The 17,064-nt window shown below is 34.9% G+C and overlaps 1 protein-coding gene across 1 annotated transcript in view; it reads left to right on the top strand.

Annotated features, from left to right (window-relative positions):
• The window catches only part of LOC102806136 (uncharacterized), an 82,505-nt gene extending 66,329 nt beyond the window's left edge, over nt 1-16,176 (top strand). Inside the window, exons 4-10 of the mRNA XM_085501543.1 lie at nt 2,164-2,332; nt 2,428-2,599; nt 2,934-3,027; nt 3,961-4,247; nt 5,081-5,263; nt 5,885-6,125; nt 12,174-16,176. Coding sequence (XP_085357669.1) covers nt 2,164-2,332; nt 2,428-2,599; nt 2,934-3,027; nt 3,961-4,247; nt 5,081-5,263; nt 5,885-6,125; nt 12,174-12,408 — 1,381 coding nt within the window. The 3' untranslated portion in view covers nt 12,409-16,176. The remainder of the gene's footprint in view (nt 1-2,163; nt 2,333-2,427; nt 2,600-2,933; nt 3,028-3,960; nt 4,248-5,080; nt 5,264-5,884; nt 6,126-12,173) is intronic.
• The last annotated feature ends 888 nt before the right edge of the window (nt 16,177-17,064 follow it).

Consider the following 17,064-nt stretch of genomic DNA (forward strand, 5'->3'; position numbering starts at 1 on the left):
TTTATATACAAAATTATATTAAGAATATGTGAAGGCCATTTACCATTATAGTTATTATTTTTGCTGACTTTTACTCATAATGCCCTACATTGGAATCAACCAATTGTCTCCATTCTACTATTTGAGTCCTTGAAAAGCCATTGTGTCTGATATTTATATTAATTAATAACTAACCTTATTTGTATAATTTGTTGTGCTTTGATTGTACCAATATTCTAAATTACTTGTAAACTAAACTGAAAGTATGAGATCATTTTGTTATGCAAACAATTTAGAAATATCCTGGCAAAACCTGTTCCTTGGAAAGTTTTTCCTCAACATCTCGTAATCAAAAAACCCAGTAGAGATTTATCTCTGGTTAATTGCCACACACATCAAAGTATTAGTAGAATGCATATGAATGTTTTCATTTTGGGCTCAGTGATGGACTCCTGTTGTTCACTCTCTTTACAAGGCTTTTGTTGGTGCCTTTCCTTTACATATAGATATATAGCGATTTGCTTGTCAGGACATACTGGTAAATACAATAAGTAATCAATGATGATTACTGGAACCGTTCAGAAATGAAAACAGTGGTAATATATATAAAAAAGTTTGACATTTCTTCTTTGGCATAAACATAATAATAATGATTTGGTTAGAAGACAGCTTAAATGTCAGCAGAAAATATCAAAGAAATAAATTGTATAGTTGCCATGTATTTCATTTGAATTAACAATTCTACTCTGAAAGAAACTGTTCTCATTTTTTATAGGCAGCAATAATGTAGTTAATTAATTCTAAGTTTTTTGTCATTGCTGCTCATTATAGTATAAATTTCTCTTCATCAGATGAGAAATTTAAAAGCATGTAAATGAGAAAACATAGAATACAGTAGTTTTTGTTCATCTTTGTGTAGTTTACATTGAGTGATATAACTTCATTCTCAAATAAAGTACATGAAGGGCTTTTTTTTTGTCTAGTGTGTCGCCCAGTTTCAATGTGTAATTTATGGCAGCTAAGTCTAAATTTGGAATGTTCTTACTGTCTATCATTCAGTGTTGATGCTTGGAGAGAAATGGTTTAGGCGGTTTCCTTTCATAGTATCAAAATGAATCGTGGTGCAGCACTCCTTGATGCATCTCCATGTAGTATGTGGTGTGCAAGCAGAGCGCATACCTTCACCTGATTATGTCGCATTGCAAATATAAGTGACTTTTTCCTGTGGTGGCTTGGAGATACTGACATCAAGTTTAAGTGGTACATGCGTTTTTTCTCATATCAAATGCAACGTTTCGCCTTTTCTATTGAGATGCAAATTTGTTCCTGTATCTCAACTCTGTGTTTTTTAGAGAAATTGTCTTTCCTAGGAATTGGCATTTCTCAAGCAAACAAACCCACATACACTTGCAAGGCCTTCAGATATATTTCGATGTGTTTATGTTTGTCCATTATATTTTTTTCTCAACTCTGAAGTATATTTTGTAAAGGAATTTAACAGAGGTGAGACAGTGTTTACACTCTGTTTGAAACACCTTGTCATAACATTGTCTCAGTACTGTTATCCTCACTTTTGCCATGCAAAGAAAAGATTGTACTAGACAGTTCCATCTGGAATTTGTATGTATGATTCAACCTTTTCACCACCAGTTCCCTTTTTTCATCACAAATTCACATAATAATCCTGTTTATAGTCTGCACTTTCCTTCTGAAGATTAGGACAAAATAGCCGATTTTTTTTTATAAAAACTGAAAATTTACTCAAATTTTGTCTGCCCCAAAATTAGGGTTCATTTCCAGAATTATTGAAAAATATAAAAAAAAAATTGGGTGAAATGGTCAATATCTAGATTGTCAACAAACATGGTTGTGATAGCATACATGTATGAGCATAGCATACATAATGAATTGTTAAATATCTGATCTGACCAGCTAAATAAGATTCTGAATGTACTTGTACTGGTATCATATACAAAAAACCTTAGAGCTAGGTCTGCCATAAATGACATTTATGCATAATATTAGCCAAGACTTGTTGAGTTGTTGAGTTAGAGTAATTGATGAAGGGTTGGTGTGTGTAGGGGGAGTGACAAAATGAAAGTTGACAATTCATCCTACAGGAATATTCACTAATAGAGGGCGCTGTTGACTATGTATTAATTTGTCTGTCTTTTTGTTTAACAGGTTTACCATGGCGGCTATAGTGAATGGACGCCGTTTTCCGTCCGTTATCAGTAAATCTAAAAAAGACGGTAAACGAGAAGCTGCAGATAAAGCATTGCGTGTCCTGATTGCTGAAGGATTAATTCAAACTCAACAAACCCAGCCATCAACGTTAGCCAATGATAACAAGGTAACCACTCATATGACCCAAAAAGCCAAATTACGTGTTGTTCATAATTTACTTGCATATTTGATACGATTTATTATCTTTTTTTTGCTTTACAGATTCTAAATGGTGAAAGTCTTCATGCTGATAATATTGCTGCCCTTAGCCATCAGACCTTTAATGCGGTTGTGGCTAATCTCCCAGAATGCATTTCAGGTCGAAAGATTTTGGCAGCACTAGTGATGTTAAGAGAAACAGAAGAACTTGGCACTGTCATAAGTTTAGGAACTGGTAAGGGTTCAAACGGAAAAAAAGTGGGATGATAATATTTATGTATGCAACGTTACTTGTTTTTATATTGAGTATATGAAAGCTTATGATAAATGGAAAGTTCTCTCTTGTTTTTTTTCCTTCCCTTGTTGAAATGAATCAGTTTTGTTTTAGGCAATATACTGGATTGAACAAAAGCAAAAAAAAAACACAAAGTGTACAAAATGATATTTCTGACTATAGAGGGCTCATTTCTCGTTATTCGTGCAAGATATTGATTGCCACTATAATCATATTTATGGAAATTTTGTGTGTTTCTTGGCACTTAAAACGCAACATGTTTTTATTGTACTAGGCAACCGTTGTGTGACAGGTGATATGTTGAGCTTGGAAGGCCATACAGTCAACGACTCACATGCTGAAATCATAACAAGAAGATCATTCCTAAGGTCAGCATAACAATCTTTTATGTGGCTTGCAAGATATTTCAGTGTGATTATCTTTTGCCATTTTGTAAATAATTTGTATCAGTATTTCTTGATAGAACATCATACTGACAATTAATTTGTATTGAAAATTCCTATGAAATGCTAGCTACTGTCTCGCCCAAAATCATTTATTGGTACTGTAAAATTACTAATTTATTAAGCACAAAATAAATTAGTGAAAAAATTAGTTTTAAACTCAATCTACAACAATTTTATTTTTATGTACACACATGTATTCTAAAACGAGGCTCATTATTAACTTCTCATTTGCATATTCAAATACCCCTAGTGATGTACATTGTGTATGCAGGAGAACTTGCTGGTCAGCGTTCATTGTCGATATGTATATAAGGCACATTTCTTATTGCGTGCGAGTGAATTGGCATCCTGACTAAATACAATTCATGTTATATTATACTATAAGGGACATTGAGATTAATATTTTTCTCGCCAAATTTTGTTTAGATATGCTGCTGTGCTACTATTTTTAGAAACTTTAAACAATTTATGTTTAATTATTCTATAAGGAACATTGAGATTAATACAGTACTTATATTATTTGAGGAACATGAATATTAATTATTTTTTTATGTAATTATGCTGACTTCATTGTGCTTGTCCACATTTGGTTAGAATTTTTACATCTAAATTCTTGCCAGTATTTTTCACATGAAATGTTTAGTTATAATATTGCATTGTTTCAGAACTTATACTCACTTTTGCCATGCCAAAAAAAAAAGATATTGCATCTTTAGTTTGTGTCCATCTATTCATTTATTGTTTAATCCCTTGTGCCTTTACTTGTTTCTTTTCTAGTTAAAACAAATTCTTCATTAAAATTTCTATAAAAGTCAGTAGGAAATCTTCCTATAATTAACATCATTTGCATTACAGATATTTGTATCATCAACTAAACAATTATCTAGATGCTCCCAGTGAAAGCATTTTTGAAAGTAAGCCATGTGGTAAACTGGGAATACGAGATGGCATTACATTCCATTTGTACATAAGTACTGCTCCGTGTGGTGATGGTGCTCAGTTCAGTCGTGGTGATTGTAGTGGCACAGATACTACAACTTGTGAAGGCAACAATGATACTGGTGATTTCACTGGTAATGCTAAACATCAACCAACATTTGCAAAAAGCATCCAAGGGTTATTAAGAACTAAAATGGAAGGAGGTAAGATTTAACCTAATTCATATGTTCCTAAAGTTTTAATCCCTTTTTTTCTCTAAACTGTCAACCAAATTACTTATCTTTCTTCTCTAAAACTGTAAGTCATAATGCTATTTTTGCTTCTTCAAAACTGTCAGCCAGATTGTATCAGTCACTTTTATTAGATGGATAGTGAATTTTGTTCCCGTTGAAATAATATGATTGAATTTACGTAAAAAAAGTGTGTCTGTCCAACTGTCTGCGAGTCTCCACTTGTATCTTGAACATGCCTGCTATGAGCCAATCACTTTCAAACTTCACTTACACATCTTTGAAAACATATGCATGTCCTTTCATTTCATGTTTCAAATTATCAAAATCAGGCATTTCTGCCATTCCAGAACCATATCTTGATCTTGTAGAGATGGATTTTGTTCAAAGTTGATAGATACATTGGACATTGTTGTTATTGTCCCATATCTTGTAGAATGTCATTTTGCTTTTCAGATCAGATTCAGAACGGCCAAGTTGTGGAAATGTTTGTTTTCACACATGCGTTCCGAACTCTTAGCTTGTGTTTCAAAGTGGATTCAAATTAACCAACTATTTTGTTGTAATGAATTCTGTTCCAGAACCGTTTCTCTGACATGCCTTAACTTATTCCAATCAAACTACATCATAGAATATGTCACACATATTAACATTTGTTTTGAGCTCTGATTCAAAAAGACTGATGAACTTACTTTGCACAATAGACACTTGTTATTTTCAGAACCTTCCAGATATATGTTCTATGTTATTGTTTCAAACTCACAGAATACAATTTAATGATTTCTATTTTGTATATTTGGTTCTAGGCGAAGGTACGATTCCTATAGATCCTGAGAGTTCAGTACAGACTTGGGATGGCATTATTCGTGGTGAAAGATTACGTACAATGTCATGTAGTGACAAAATAGCAAGATGGAATTTATTGGGTCTACAGGGAGCACTGCTTACTCATTTTATACAGCCTATCTATTTAGCTTCTATTACACTTGGTACGTAGTATTCATCAACTTTGAATTGATCGGATTTAAATCTAAAGGATTTTGGTACACAGAATCTTTGTGATAAACCTTTGACCTGATTAGCTTTTGGTATGAAAATTACTACATGCTTACTGTTTGTCTGAATTAATGTTTGTACATAGTTTGTAATTAATCTGTGCTTATTAATTTGCATATTAATTAACTGTACATGTATATACAGTGTATGTAATTATTTGAATTAATCTGTACATATGACTCGGTAATTAGTTAATTTGCATACTAACTAAGGTAGCATGATAATGTAGATGACTATAACTGGACCAATAATGGCCAGAACCTGTTCATTTTTAGAAAACATTTGCCCTGATATTTTTGATAAAAATAGTTTTAGGGTTACCGGGCACGTTACTCTTGAATTAAACAGATGTGATAAATAAGTGAAAACCTATATATCATTCTTTATTATGATAGCATTATTATTGTTATAGCAAAAAATACACAGTTGTATTGGATTTATTATGTTTCCTAGCATCTCCAGTAACTTTTTTAAGAAAACAAAAATAAATATAAAAATAAATTTCAGAAAAGCTGTCGACATCATGAAAATTATCATGTCTATTGTCATTACAGGGTCTTTGTATCATCATGGACATCTATCCCGGGCAGTATGTTGTCGATTAAACGCTGGTAACCATGACATTAAGATGTCATTACCACAAGATTACCGGTTACATCATCCTCAGTTAGGTTGTGTCACTGCATTCGAACCACCAAGAGAGACAGAGAAGACTAAAGCACTGAGCATCAATTGGTGTGTTAACGACTCCAAAGCTGAAGTCACTGATGGAACCAAAGGCAAATGTCTAGAAAGGTTGTTATGTTTTATTGATTTACAATTTAATTTTTTAATTTTCAAAGCAATCTCAGAAATGTGCTCATTTGTAATACATCGAGCATTGACCCGATCTGTACTTTGTCTGGGATCATTAATGTTGCATGCATAGTGCCCTCTAGTGGCAATCTTGCTGAAATGACCATTATAGAATGATCTAAGCCATGTGTTTTCTCGAAGCCTGGGGGGGGGGGGTCATTCTATATGCTGTTACTACCCCATGTGCGTTCCAAACTTAGCGAGAAAGGGCGGTGTTTTTCACCTTCTGGGCCCCCAGGAATAAACTCACAGGGTTGCTGCGCCCACTGTAGGCCCCTTCTTGCAACAACCACTCCCATATATCGCCCTAGGCCCCGAATTGGCTGACCCATAAAACAACGAATGACACAACAGGATCGAGTCGCATACACAGCAACCATAAGTAGCTTGTTTGAGTTGATCTTACTCCACTTGAGAATGCTCGCAATAGGGGGTGTTTTCTTCTTCAATATGTTCTGTGGGGTACTAAATTTACATTTATGGTTTTTGCCAATGTGCTGCCAGCCGTAGGGGCCTATTATTTTTTAGCAAGAATGCACATGTTGTGATGTTTTAATATAGGGTGATCCCCCTTTGCCCTCAACCATTTTTCATGAGCCCTCCTGGCCTGACTCAACCAATTTTTATGACCACACCTGGCCTGACTCAACCATTAATTCATGATCCCACCTGGCCTGACTCAACTATTTTTCATTACCCCTCCTGGCCAAACTCTATCATTATTTTATAAACCCACCTGGCCTGACTCAACCTTTAGTCCATGACCCCACCTGGCCTGACTCGATCATTAATCCATGACCCCACCTGGCCTGACTCGACTATTTATTCATGACCACACCTGGCCTGACTAAACCATTTATTCATGACCACACCTGGCCTGACTCAACCATTTTTTATGATCTCACCTGGCCTGACTCAACCATTAATTCATGATCCCACCTGGCCTGACTCAACTATTTTTCATGACCCCTCCTGGCCAAACTCTATCATTATTTTATAAACCCACCTGGCCTGACTCAACCTTTAGTCCATGACCCCACCTGGCCTGACTCGATCATTAATCCATGACCCCACCTGGCCTGACTCGACTATTTATTCATGACCACACCTGGCCTGACTAAACCATTTATTCATGACCCAACCTGGCCTGACTAAACCATTTATTCTTGACCACACCTTGCCTGACTAAACCATTTATTCATGACCACACCTGGCCTGACTAAACCAATTATTCATGACCACACCTCACCTGACTAAACCATTTATTCTTGACCACACCTTGCCTGACTAAACCATTTATTCATGACCACACCTGGCCTGACTAAACCATTTATTCATGACCACACCTGGCCTGACTAAACCATTTATTCATGACCACACCTTGCCTGACTAAACCATTTATTCATGACCACACCTTGCCTGACTAAACCATTTATTCATGACCACACCTCGCCTGACTAAACCATTTATTTATGACCACACCTCGCCTGACTAAACCATTTATTCATGACCACACCTTGCCTGACTAAACCATTTATTCATGACCCCCACCTTGCCTGACTAAACCATTTATTCATGACCACACCTGGCCTGACTAAACCATTTATTCATGACCACACCTGGCCTGACTAAACCATTTATTCATGACCACACCTCGCCTGACTAAACCATTTATTCTTGACCACACCTTGCCTGACTAAACCATTTATTCATGACCACACCTTGCCTGACTAAACCATTTATTCATGACCCCCACCTTGCCTGACTAAACCATTTATTCATGACCACACCTGGCCTGACTAAACCATTTATTCATGACCACACCTGGCCTGACTAAACCATTTATTCATGACCACACCTTGCCTGACTAAACCATTTATTCTTGACCACACCTTGCCTGACTAAACCATTTATTCATGACCACACCTCGCCTGACTAAACCATTTATTCTTGACCACACCTTGCCTGACTAAACCATTTATTCATGACCACACCTTGCCTGACTAAACCATTTATTCATGACCACACTTCGTCTGACTAAACCATTCATTCTTGACCACACCTTGCCTGACTAAACCATTTATTCTTGACCACACCTGGCCTGACAAACAATTTATTCATGACCACACCTGGTCTGACAAACAAATTATTCATGACCACACCTGGCCTGACTAAACCATTTATTCATGACCACACCTTGCCTGACTAAACCATTTATTCTTGACCACACCTTGCCTGACTAAACCATTTATTCTTGACCACATCTTGCCTGACTAAACAATTTATTCATGACCACACCTGGCCCGACTAAACCATTTATTCATGACCACACCTTGCCTGACTAAACCATTTATTCATGACCACACCTTGCCTGACTAAACCATTTATTCATGACCACACTTCGCCTGACTAAACCATTTATTCATGACCCCACCTTGCCTGACTAAACCATTTATTCATGACCACACCTGGCCTGACTAAACCATTTATTCATGACCACACCTTGCCTGACTAAACCATTTATTCATGACCACACTTCGCCTGACTAAACCATTTATTCATGACCCCACCTTGCCTGACTAAACCATTTATTCATGACCACACCTTGCCTGACTAAACCATTTATTCATGACCACACTTCGCCTGACTAAACCATTTATTCATGACCCCACCTTGCCTGACTAAACCATTTATTCATGACCCCACCTTGCCTGACTAAACCATTTATTCATGACCACACCTGGCCTGACTAAACCATTTATTCATGACCACACCTGGCCTGACTAAACCATTTATTCTTGACCTCACCTGGCCTGACTAAACCATTTATTCATGACCACACCTGGCCTGACTAAACCATTTATTCATGACCACACCTGGCCTGACTAAACCATTTATTCTTGACCACACCTTGCCTGACTAAACCATTTGTTCATGACCACACCTGGCCCGACTAAACCATTTATTCATGACCACACCTCACCTGACTAAACCATTTATTCTTGACCTCACCTTGCCTGACTAAACCATTTATTCATGACCACACCTGGCCTGACTAAACCATTTATTCATGACCACACCTTGCCTGACTAAACCATTTATTCATGACCACACTTCGCCTGACTAAACCATTTATTCTTGACCACACCTTGCCTGACTAAACCATTTATTCTTGACCACACCTGGCCTGACAAACAATTTATTCATGACCACACCTGGTCTGACAAACAAATTATTCATGACCACACCTGGCCTGACTAAACCATTTATTCATGACCACACCTTGCCTGACTAAACCATTTATTCATGACCACACTTCGCCTGACTAAACCATTTATTCTTGACCACACCTTGCCTGACTAAACCATTTATTCTTGACCACACCTGGCCTGACAAACAATTTATTCATGACCACACCTTGTCTGACAAACAAATTATTCATGACCACACCTGGCCTGACTAAACCATTTATTCATGACCACACCTTGCCTGACTAAACCATTTATTCTTGACCACACCTTGCCTGACTAAACCATTTATTCTTGACCACACCTGGCCTGACAAACAATTTATTCATGACCACACCTGGCCTGACTAAACCATTTATTCATGACCACACTTCGCCTGACTAAACCATTTATTCTTGACCACACCTTGCCTGACTAAACCATTTATTCATGATCACACCTGGCCCGACTAAACCATTTATTCATGACCACACCTGGCCTGACTAAACCATTTATTTATGACCCCACCTGTCCTGACTAAACCATTTATTCATGACCCCCACCTTGTCTGACTAAACCATTTATTCATGACCACACCTGGCCTGACTAAACCATTTATTCATGACCACACCTGGCCTGAATCAAGGCAATGAATTTTAATATTTTAAAGTTTTGCAGCAATTTTTTAACACGTAATAATTGAATTTTGTCGTACCCACTGTATCCTGTGTATCTGTTGTCATAGTGATTTCTAATTGATGTGTATCCCCATGTTGTTTGTTTGTTTCCACAGTCCAGAGGACCTTGACTCTATTCTAGATGAGTCATTGTATTGTATTAGGTACTGTTTTTTTCTCTCACTTATCTTTGTATATCATCTTATATTCTTTCTTTAAAATGTTTTTTTTTTCCAGTTTGATTTTTTAATAATATTAATAACTGCACTAGGTCAGGAAAAGTCTGAATCAGAGTTGAGTTCTCTGTAATGTGCCCAAGTGTGCAGGATGTTTGGTGACACCATCACCCATGTTTTTGCTATTTTCCCATAAACGTTTTTAAACTTAATTCTGTAATGGTTCAAACAGGGGCTTCAGGTGTTTATTACATGTAAAGATTATAATATAAAAAGGGATGTATGTGGGAAAGTATTATCGTCAACTTCATAGCTACAACATAGCTACAGCTGTGGCAAAGGCTTTGGATTATTTGACTTCAACTTTGCGTAGACAAAATACAATCTTCTCTACATCAGTGTCATTTATGTTTGTGTTCACATAGCTTCCCTTCCCTGTGGGATAATCTTAAAAGAATAAAATAGCTGTAATTTTTCAAAATACCATTGTGAAACTGATTGCAAAATAATTCAGCACTGAAAACATATTACACTGTAACCTCAGTATAATGAACACCGTTATAATGAACTTCCTGATATAATGAACACATAGCGTGTCTCCCGCTCACAACAAACCCAATGTATTATGTACTTCATTATAATGAACATTTCACTATAACAAACTAATTGTATGTCCCCCAAAGAGTTCGTTATAGCGAGGCTACAGTGTACTAGTAATGTTGTGTTATGATTGACCATTAATTCTTATAATGTGTATTATTATACATCTGTCGCCGTAATGCCATAAGTTACAGCGTGTCGTAATTTTGCGGTATTTTACGGGGTATGTTCATCCTACCATATTATGAAATGCGAATTCCAAATATAGAACTATTACGCACATAAGCGCCCTCTAATAATAAAAACAAACATGGTTGCCCCCAGGGTTTGAGCGGACCCTACACAAAGAAGTTTGCTGAATCTGTTCTAAACTTTTTGGATTTTGGCATTTGTATGATGTATCCCTGGGAGGAAAAGATGTATAATAATAAAGTTATTATGAGGATACTGCAAAGTAAGCATTCAGACAGTACGGGGGTCGCATCAACATCTGCTGCGTGTCGGTCAATACTCCTGCGATACTGTCTTCATGCATACTTTGCAGTATCCTCGTATAACCTCATATTATGGTGTGAAGATATGCAAGACACATGAAATTACGATGTCATTGCATTTGTGTAAAAACTTATGTAAAACATAAATAGCTTGTTAAGTAAGTGCATTGCATTGTGGGAGAGATTTTCCTTTTTAATCCATATATGACTTTATTGAATACTCTCAGAAACGAATACAAAATGCATCTCACACAATTCTTGACAAATTGGCATTTAAACATGCCGTAAATTCTTCAATTTGATCCAATTTGATTATACAAATTACTTTGGATCCTCAAAGAATGTCAGCATATCTGTGTAACTTAATTGAGAATACAATAATAAACCACTTTCTGTATTTTATTCTAACTTTAATATCATATCTTTTATATTTACTTTTTATTTAACTATTTATTTCAGTTTACTTACCAGCAGGAGATGTGTGTCATGGCTGAACATTGCACATAAAATTGTCAAAATGTTCTGACATTCATACCTGTTAATGTTTAATTTTGTATGTTTGTCTAACAATAATGTTTTTTATTTGCACCAATGAAAAATATGCACATAAAGATTTTAAAAATTGAAAAACAAATCACCTTATCCGTACATATGTGTGTTTCAGGCTTCACAAAATATAAAAACAAACAAAATACTTCATTTGCCTGAGATGGCGCTTTTTAATCAGTGAATGATTAAGGTACAAGAAAATATTTCAAGAATTCTTTTCTCTTGAAAACTCACTTGTTTTTTCTTTTTCACTTTTTGCTCACAGATCAGGTCAGTCAAACGTTTCTGTTGTCGCCAAGGCATCAATTTATCAAGAGTTTCGCAAATTATGCGAGAAGATGAATCGCAACGATTTACTTGAATCGGCTACCTACCATCAGGCTAAAAAGATGGCCAGAGAGTACCAACAAGCTAAAGCGTACATGATTGAATGTTTTGAGAAAAATAATCATGGCAGATGGATGCTCAAACCACCAGAAGAAGAAATGTTTTCTGTTTAAAAAAAAAATCATGCGCAAATTACACATCGTTATAATACCTTTAATTTAGTTGGCACAGCTAGATCAGCATGAGTTTATTTTTTTTTCAGAATACTTTAATTTGTGATATCAGAGTACTCTTTGACAATTAGAAACATATATGCACAATTTTGTGGAATATTGAATGTCTTTACAAAGAAGAATGACATAAATGTTGTAAACAAATTTTAATTTAATTTTCCAACTGCAAAACCAGAGGTCTGACTTGATTCAAAGTTAGAAGAACTTCAAACTGGTACTTGAATTTTATGCAGCAGCTTTATTGTGAAAATTACGAGTAACTGCTAACTTTTGTACGGTATATGATTTGTTTATTGTTACACACATTGACAGCCACCTACATCATAGTGGCTGCATTGAGTGCCATGGTTAACAATGCATGAAATAGGAACCAACAGTTACGGTGAAAACCACCAAGTTTGGGATTGCTCTGGATGTTGTAAGATTAGAACAAATATTGTAGAGTAGCTGCAGACTTTGTTTACATTTCACATGTATATACTTTGTTTATATGTGTAAGTATGTGAGGACATTGAGAGCAATCTCAATAACAAAATCTTGCTGGTATTCACTGTAACAAACATACAAATACTTTTGGGAAACAAAGGCATTCTCTTCATCTTTGTATGTATGTATATAAATGGCAGTTAAATCAGACCAACCAATCAATGAACACAGCACGCAACAATGTCATTTGAAAACGTTGCTATGGGGACAATAGAATTCTAGTTTCAGTGTGAATTTTTGAATGTATAAATATTTATGATGAAGATGAAAGGAATGACTTTGTTGTACTAAGTCATGAATCAGCACAAAATAGTAATGTATAGTTGTTGGTTACATGCACCACAAACAAACAAACATTGGTGCACATTGTCATCAGATAAAAACAGTATATGTTTTGAATACTGATATTTTATCACATCAGATTCTCTACCTTTATTTAGCAAGCCTTGATACATACATACATAGCTGACAACATTATTACCAGTACATGTTTTATTTATTTTTTGTCACACCATGGTATATACTGTTTGCCGAATTTACATGATAAATCAGTGTGTGTTTTGCTGCTTTGTGATTTTTTCTAAAAGTAAAAAAAAATTATCATAGTGATTATATTATATTACATGCTTTGTTAGCACACTTATTTGAGTTTATAGTTTTATTTCATGAATATATTGTATTTATTTGCTTATTTTATTTGAAGCGAAACATCTGCAAAAAGCTGGCTAAGTTGCTAATATGCTAATCTTCTTGTTGAGTATTATAATGATTTTGATGTTGCTGTGGTATCCACTGTTCTTGGAAGGTGCTTCATAAAAACAACAGTTTATAATTTCAATATTGTTCTGAAAATATTCTATAATTTTCCAAATAATCATGATATTGATTTGAGCATTACATTTATTGTACTGTGATTTTATAAATTTTTCTGTAGATATACAAAATAAACCAATACTACCTAGGGTTTTGGAGATATATCTAGAAAAGGAAAGAAGACAAAACAATCATGGCAGATAGACACGATTGTGAAGGTTCAGGATTACATATTATTGTGTTTTACAGGGTAATGGGTGGTTAGAGTTGTATTATCTGATATATATTGTCAGCAGACTTTATAGTATGTGTCTGATAATGTAACAGTTACAGTGTTAACTGAATATCATGATTATAATTTGTTTGCAAATATCCAAATATCACAGAGCTATCATGTCTGTTCAGTTGTAATTGAGATTTCATCAAATAACACATAAAACTTCTGTGATTGACATTTCTAATACGGTCAACTTATCTGATCAATATTTGATGCAAGACATATTCCTATATTAGGATTTCTTTGTGATGGACATCCACATCTTATGTTTTCCTAGTTTTAGGTCCCTTTCTTCCAACTTTATGAGAAATCTTATCTTCTGTTGCCTATATTTTATACTGTTTCAGTCAATAAATTAATTAGTCAGGTGCCATATCTACTAATTAGTCTAGCAGATAATACAACTTTAAGATATATTCTATTTTGTGGAATGACTGGGAATCTAAAGAAATCACAACATAACCCTGCCCTGTTTAGGCCATACTATTCACAAAATTCTTTTGGGGTGCCTTAACGTTTTAAATTGTTCATAATCATGTATAAGTACCGTGTTGCTTTGTTAAAGGCCATGGATACTGAAACAAAATTAAGTGTATCACATGACCATAGATCATTTGCATATGACTCCTAAGAAAATACTGTTCATCTCAAATATAGATTGAATAAAAATTTTCTGCTCTATTTTTTTGAAACTACTTTAATTTTATTTACAATTAAGCTTTTCAAAAAGTATATCTTGTTGACTGTTTATTTTGAATTTTATTATTTGTTCATCAATCATTTCTGCGTTATTGGCTTAAGTTTTTTTTGTTTTATTTTAATTTTATCATTTGCTTTTATTTTCTGTTATTTGTTGCAATGTTTAAAGAGGCCGTTTCTGACCCTGACTTCACTCACTGCCACTGAATACCTGTATGTAGTGTGTAATTGGATCAATATCAAATCAAATATTTACAAATGGAAACTACTTTTATTATCCATAGTCATTTTGTCTAAAGTATAGAATTATAAAAAACTCATTAAAAATACAATGAATACAGATGGCAGAAAATATTTTTTTTAGTTTTAGAATTGTTTTTAGCTAGTTGTTATGACTTATTAAGTAATATATTTTGTATTAATTTATTTGTATCCTGTTATATTAACATAGTAAAATTGCAGTCGCTATGTAATATTTATATACAGAAGCTTTTTGTGTAATTACACATAGTTTAGTTGACATATCACAGCTTTGTTTTTATATTGTATTTACTGATAACATGTTTTGATTGCAGTACAGTTGATTATTTTATTGTATTTTTTTTTCAATTTTATTTTGTAATTTATCAGTGTTCCAATCATGCTTTGTCTTCTCAAAACCACTGAATGTTGCGGTACTAATGCATTCTTCAAAGAAATTCTTGTTTTAAGCTCTTGAGTTTGAAGCGACACATAGATTTCAAATTGTTTAGATTAGGTGCTGTAGTTGACTGGCTGCCAGTCATAACTATTGGATACCAGGCTGTATTATCATGTTATGGTATAATATATGTATATGATTTACATAAAATTACTACACTGATGTATAAACTCTATTACACTTATGAATCACAGTGATAAGATACAGAGATCAGTTTCCTGCATTGAAGGAATCACATATGATATCTAACCAGTCCTGCATTATACTCTTTGCTAGTCTTCCTGCTTTCAGGGGTTTAGGGGAGTGTGCAGTTCTGAGTATTAACAAATCGACATTCCCCCTTCAAGCATGCATCAATAACCCATCTAAACATTTCACCAGTGTTACACAGTAATTAAAACATTTAGCCAATCATGAAACATGTAACACCAAGCAGTTTAGTTTATGTGAACACAACCTGATTGGTGAGTTGAACCAATTGTAGACAAAGATGGAACTATGGTATAAATTGTAATACCAAAGTAGCATATGTATTTTTTTGTTCATAACTCACTTTTTATGTTAGTCTTTTTAATGAAATCCAGAGTTTATTTGTAGTTTTATAGTGGACCTAGAGTATATATTCATTGTTATGATGTATATTAAAGTGTTGTATATTGTATTTTGTTGTATATCCACACAAACAAACACACATGTTTTATATTGTTGTTTAGCAATAAAATTGTTGATTGTATTACAAGGTGTTGTGTTTTTGTAAGAATGCCGGGGGGGGGGGGGGGGGTATGATGTAGACTACATGACTACCATTGGTTTTGTCATGTAATTAGCAATTGGATTTATTATAAGAAATTGCTTCAGCAAATTCTGCTGTTCATTAGGTACTGCCAATTACACTATTTGGATATACCCAGTAGTTTGTCTAACATGGACAAATATAGGTTTAATCAATTGAATCAAGATAGATCATTAATGGTATGACCCTTGATTGCCTATCAGTGTTTGGGGCATCATACACACAACCAGCTACATAAGTATAAGTATTTTGGACAGTTTTCATAAAACATGTCATAAATTGATGTGTGACAACATTTAAAAAAAGGCCGAGTCTCGTGCCACGCCCGTGGCAGGAGACAATATGGCTACTGCCACGGGCGTGGCAGGAGACAATGTGGCTATTGCCACGTCCCGGAAGTAAACGTACCAACGTTCTATGTGTAGTTTCGGTCGTCATATACAGATTTTTCACTTGTTTTACCATCGGTGTTTGAATAAAATACTTTCACAGTGGTGTCGTTGTCAGAAATAATTTCAATTCCCGCATTTTATACGAAAATGCGAAGTCCAACCATTGACGGGAACTTTGTACGCCCTCCGGTGTTGGGAACTTGGACACTACGTTTACCTAAAGCCAACCTCGGCGTTTATCAATCTAATAAAACTCGCAAATTACGGCGTCGTTACCGTATTGTTAAAGTTTTAAATAAAATTAATATAGTACCAATAATATATTATTTCCTCTTTTTTACAGTCAGAGATATGGTTAATGTTAAATGTAACTGGGAATTACCATTATTCAATAATATGCAACAGGTGGTACTTTGAATTATGACGACGAGGCCAT

The sequence above is a fragment of the Saccoglossus kowalevskii genome, chromosome 7 (assembly GCF_978046115.1).
Source record: "Saccoglossus kowalevskii chromosome 7, keSacKowa6.1, whole genome shotgun sequence".
In the NCBI taxonomy this organism is placed as follows: domain Eukaryota; kingdom Metazoa; phylum Hemichordata; class Enteropneusta; family Harrimaniidae; genus Saccoglossus; species Saccoglossus kowalevskii.